Below are 5725 nucleotides of genomic sequence, written 5' to 3'. Positions count from 1 at the left end.
GAGCCGTAGGATGTGGAGAGGGAGACGGAGGAGCCATTAAAGTATTAAGTCATCCACTATTTTGCGCAGTTTGCTGTTTTTGGCCCCCCCTTGTTACAAAATCCTGGCTACACCACTGTTTTTGGGTGTTTTCTGACCATATTATTAATTTATTATGTGATTGAAAATAGGAGATTTGGGGATATTTTTTTGGGACAACCAGAAATTGTTGCGGACAACCCGATTTGATGCCTGGGTTGTCCGCAGGACAACCACATTTTTTTTCTTATTTCGAGCACTGTTATAGTTAATATCTTTAATTTTGAACGTCAGACTGCGGACTCCCTCATTTTGCTGCGGACTCTCTCTTTTTGAGGGTAGGGACCCCCCCCCCAGTCCGTTGGACTCCCGTGTTCAAAAGTTAATTTCTACCCCTGTTGGTGTGAGTGGGATTGGGCTTTTTATATATTATGTGTAACTGTAAGTGATGATAACATTATACGAATGTTTTTTTTATGATTTCTAAACAACGATTCTCACAAATTTCCACAAACATGGCGTTTGCCATTTTGTGTGTGTATCTAGGTAGCAGTTCAGCTCGAAGACAGACAGTAACCCCCCCCCCCAGAGTATATTCTAGACAAACAGTAATTCTGCCCTTCTCCATGGTCTGTGCAGACTCACTGATTCTGCCTCTTCCCTTACCGTTCATCCTGGACAGATGGTAGTTCTTCTTTCCTCAGTGTTCATTCCAGACAGACACTGGTGCTGCTCCGTTTCTTCAATGTTCATTCCAGACAGACTAGTTCTGCCGCCTCAGTCTGCGTGCGCGTGTACTGGAGGCATGCAGTACGTGTGAAGATTCAAGTCCTCCGTGTTATTGATTGATCATATCCGGAGGGCTTCAGCCGCTTCGTCGGCTGGCGATGTTTGCAGACTGGTCATAGTCGTGACGCGAGTTTGCCATGCTGTCAAGCGTGCGGTAGATTTCCGATGAGAGCTTCATGATTTTATAATTTTATTATAGATCTCGCCATGATATATCCAACATGGCGGCTCGAGCCTGGCCTTCGTTGTAATCAGAGGCCAAACAGCAGATTAGTGATTAATAAAATACTTGCTACTATTAATAGTGCAGCTTTCTGGAGACCAGCATTTAAAATATTCAATAAAAATAAAAAATGGAAATTTTTGAAGATCTGTTGGTATATAATAAATAAATTTTGTATTTGTTGCACACCTAGTATGGTTGAGTGCTTCTACAAGTGAAGTAATGGTGTGGTGGAGGGGGAAAGTTTACAGGCGTAATACCTACGGCAACTGAAGCGATCTTAAAAATTCCCTCACGTATGGTCACAGCTTGGCTAAGCCTATGTCATCAAACAGCTTGTTGTTTCTCCTGCTGGTGTCTGGTTTACTCCTCAAAATGACATTAAATCAATCTGAACAGTAGTACTGCTGCCAGCATTTAGCATCCAGCATCCAGGGTGACTTTGTCATGGTACTTGTTACGTTGGGCAGTAATTAATTTCATTCTCAGAGTCCCGATGCATCCCGTAGTTTTAATTGCTGTGATTAATTATTCCGTGCACGTGTAATTATTGTTCATGACAGCGCAGTTTGAGTCCCTTGACGGCCAATATTTACGAGAAAAAAACAACATCCCCACTAGCACATGGAAGTTCGCCCTGCCCCTGAATACACGTTGTCTAATTTGCTACACATTCACTTAATTAGTTGGAAGCTGCACAACAAACAGGCAGCGTATATATATAAATTGACTTGTGATTTGTGGAGGATTTATGTTATGTAAATATTCATGGGATGCAGAAAATGTAATGCATGGTCCTACTATTAGTGTATAGATTTGTTGTTATTGGCATGCTTTTCTTTGTTTGTTCCTGCTTTGGCTCTTGTGACATCACTGTGTTTTATTCTCCTCCATTTTAAATGTGTCCATAGTATGAATTTCTCATCCTTGCTTCAAGTGTCTGCATTTGTTAACCATTTAGTAATGCTTTAATATTGCTCATGGAAAACTATTCATTATATAATGTATATAATATTAAATAATAAGAATAACATTCTTATCTGTGTAGATTGGTGAAGGTCTGTAACTAACATCGTTCTTTCTTTGTTTCTTTGTTTCGTTTTTCTTACTATATTTTCTCGATTGGCCCTTGCACCTCCGCTGCCACCTAATAACATACTGTCTGTGTAGCACTGTAATGGCAAGTTATTTTTAAGTAATCCGTACGGATTTCCTTCAGGGTTCCTCATGTAATCCGTAACTAATCCGTAGGGTAATTTACCCTACGGATTAGCGGATTACCTCTGAATTTCGAGCCCTGTATGAGCGATACCGTGCGTGCATATTTGCTAATTAATTAGACTAATCATGTTTCAATAGAATTCACAGAGATTAAGGCTAAGACATACAGTGTCTATAATAGCTAGAATTTATAGAAATGTAACTCAAATCGTTCGCGCCATATGATAGTTAGTACACGTTGCTACCGGCCATAGGGGGGCATATATTAGCCTATGAGCGATACCGCGCGTGCATATTTGCTAATTAATTAGACTAATCGCGCTTCAATAGACTCAAAATTCACAGAGATTAAGGCTAAGACATGTGTCTATAATAGCTAGAATTTATAGAAATGTAACTCAAATCGTTCGCGCCATATGATAGTTAGTACATGTTCCTACCGGTCATAGCATAATAGCGTATGCGGCGGGGTATGCAAAATGAAAACGAAATGTCACGAATTCTATTTTTATCCTCCAATCACAGGTTGGAGCAATTCCTTTGTTTAGACGCATGTGTATTTAGACGTTTACTCTGTCGTCCGCAAGAGACAGATGAAATCTAGCTCAAAACTCACAGGTTATTGCATAAGAATACTTAAAGTTACATCTTGACCCCCACTATTTTACTAGGGTACTGTGTTACATCATGCACACAACCTACTTTAAAATCTATGCCACTTCAAAATTCTACTTAGGCATTTCCTGCAGATGTGGCAATGATTTATTACTAAAGTAAAAAAGTTTATTCAAAAATGTGTTGAATTAGTATTTTCATGCAATAGCTCCGCACCTTTTCACATATTTAAGAGACATTTTGGTAATTGTTTTTATGGCTATCAAGTGTGCATCATATCTGCTAAAGTCACATCTGGCGGTATTGAAAAATAAAGACGACATACTGAATATGGTTTTTAGCAGGCTTCCTAATCTTGATTTAAATTAAATCCCATTACTAGTAGCAAACATAGGTCATAGAAATTTAATCTCTAGAACAGAGTAAGTATAAAATGTAATTGCTTTCACTTGTGTAAGAAGCACATGTCTCATATGAACCTGTGGTAGAGTTTTGTTCTGACAATTTACACAAATTATTTCAGCAGGTGTCAATAAACCCCAATCATAGTATGTGTTTAAAAAAATGCACAGAACAAGTACGTATGGGTATGTAAATAAGGGACAGGGGGATTTTTTAAATACTGTTTAATTTTTTATTTTAAAATTTGTTAGATACATGAAGCAGTTCAGATGAAGAATTTGAAATTGATTTTCTTTGCCAGCAAAACTGCAGGGATTGCCCGCTGCCGGTTCCCACATCCCTGGCAAGCCCCGTCAGATGAGCTGTGGGCTTCATTTGATGCTGACTCGTTCTCTCTACGTGTTTGTTGCAGCCAGCCACTGAAGCACTAGTTGAATTCTGCTCCTGTGCCTTACTTATTTTTTGAGCACGAGACCAGGAACCGACCGATTACAAAAAAACTGCAATCATGTCGCAAGGTAAGTTATCCATGTTGTCACTAGAATTGCAGTGTTCCCAGAATGTTACTTCGAGTGGCTATTCTGTTTTTCGATTTTGCATGGGTGTGTCCAGCCTGCTTGACGCCTGAGTCATCTGCTGGGTTTTTAGTGTTGCACAGTCAATGTCAATTTTGTTTTTATTCATTAATTGCTGGGTCTGTAAGTGAATGAATGCTAGGCATTGTTGCCAGCTAGACGATCGCTTATCCACACAGCTGCGTTTAGACGAATTTCACTTGGATATTTTTTTGATTGCATTTTGTTTTGCACGTGTTGGAAAAGTGATTGAAGGGGTTTAAAACATACGAATTGGGGTTTAATTGTGTAGATGGTTGTGCATACATTGCTAATTTTAAATGATTATACACTAGAATTAGCCATTTTACATTTAAAAAATACATACGACACCAATCTCTGTAGTGAGGACTGTATTAAGAGTGGAAATAAGTGAGTTGGGCTTTCTACACTTTAAATAACTATTTATTGATATGGGAGGTGCTTATATACCTAAACACATACTGTTGATTCGTAATTGGTATCCATTAGTGGGCTAATACTTTAGCAGTTCACATGAGATAGGTGTGATGCCGATATATCTTGTAATCATTGGTGTGGTAGCTGGGAATGTTGATTCGCAAAAAAGCTAGTATGTGAATATATGATACTGTTTGTTCATAGAAAAAGTGTGTGCCAAAATCTCTCTCTGGAAGCACCTGCCCCACCCACCCATGTGAATCTACTGTGCCCAGAGTACACAAATACCTGAACAATTGATTTTTGGGTGCTGACACAAAACTGGTGCATGTACCCCCCCTATGCGTGCAAATTTCACAACGATATTGCAATTAAACCTGCTGTCTCCCAGTGTGGTACCCTGCGGAATATGTGCGCACACGAATTATATATCATTCCTCTGTTCAAACTGGGACTAAGGTGTACAGATATGTTCGTGGGTGTGGTTGATGCATGAGCCGCCGTTGCAGCCTACGGAAGAGCGAAATTTGTTCCTTGCAATAGGAATCAATATTTCGCGTGTGGTGGGGAGGCGATGTATGCAGTGTATTTGTGTGTGTGTGCATGCGTTAGTGCGTGCGTGCGTGCGTGCGTGTGTGTGTGCATGCGTGCGTGCATGCGTGCGTGTGTGTGTGCATGCGTGCGTGCGTGAGTGTGTGCGTGCATCAGTGTGTCTGTGTGTTGCTGTGTGCGTGCGTGCGTGCGTGCGTGCGTGCGTGGCTGTGTGTGTGCGTGCAGAGAAGTGACTGCATGTATTCCCCCTGTAATCCCCCTCTCTCACGCTACATGCTGGCCTCGCCCTTGATCTGCAGGCAGTCATGCTGGCGACGCATCGCCTGGCATAGCCTTGGACGCGATTGAATGCTTCGGGGCATGTGGCGCCATTTATAACAAACTGCTAACCAATGATTGGAGATAACGATTAAAGCCTGGAGCGCGTCGACTCTCATACCTTTGCACGCGATCATTGCAGAATTCGCTGGGGGAGGCAGTCGGCAGTCTTGGTAAAGATTTCTGTCATTGAGGTTCTGGCAATGTTCCCTCGATTCCCAGTAATAGTTGTCTTTTCTCATTGTTTCTGTATTGGTAGCAACAAATCACGCACCTGCAGTCTGCAGAACATACGTGGGTTTAGGTGTGCTTAAATGGGGAAAAAAATATCTTGAGCAACAAAATTGCTCGTAGTCGAAAAAATCGTTGAAGATTTTGGTCGATTTGACCGTAGGAATGCTATGCAGTATGTGGGGGGAGCAGTTGTCATCTGCGTCGGTGTGTGTGTGGGTCTGGGAGGGGCTTGCATCCCCCGCAGCACTAATCCGGCCGTGCCTACTACTGCTCATAGGGTCTATGTCCCCCAGGGTACTGCCGGAACGTACCCTGGGTACGGTCCGGTATACCGGAACGT

The 5725-nt window shown here is 41.5% G+C and overlaps 1 protein-coding gene across 2 annotated transcripts in view; it reads left to right on the top strand.

Moving 5' to 3' along the window:
* Positions 1–5725, top strand: part of LOC106806447 (caldesmon-like) — a 29223-nt gene that overhangs the window by 3950 nt on the left and 19548 nt on the right. For both annotated transcript variants that reach the window (XM_014808385.1, XM_014808384.1), the window contains exon 2: positions 3681–3786. In XM_014808385.1, coding sequence (XP_014663871.1) covers positions 3777–3786 — 10 coding nt within the window. In that variant the 5' untranslated portion in view covers positions 3681–3776. The remainder of the gene's footprint in view (positions 1–3680; positions 3787–5725) is intronic.

This window comes from Priapulus caudatus, unplaced genomic scaffold, assembly GCF_000485595.1.
Source record: "Priapulus caudatus unplaced genomic scaffold, Priapulus_caudatus-5.0.1 Scaffold160, whole genome shotgun sequence".
In the NCBI taxonomy this organism is placed as follows: domain Eukaryota; kingdom Metazoa; phylum Priapulida; class Priapulimorpha; order Priapulimorphida; family Priapulidae; genus Priapulus; species Priapulus caudatus.
This window is presented reverse-complemented; position numbering and strand designations above follow the sequence as displayed.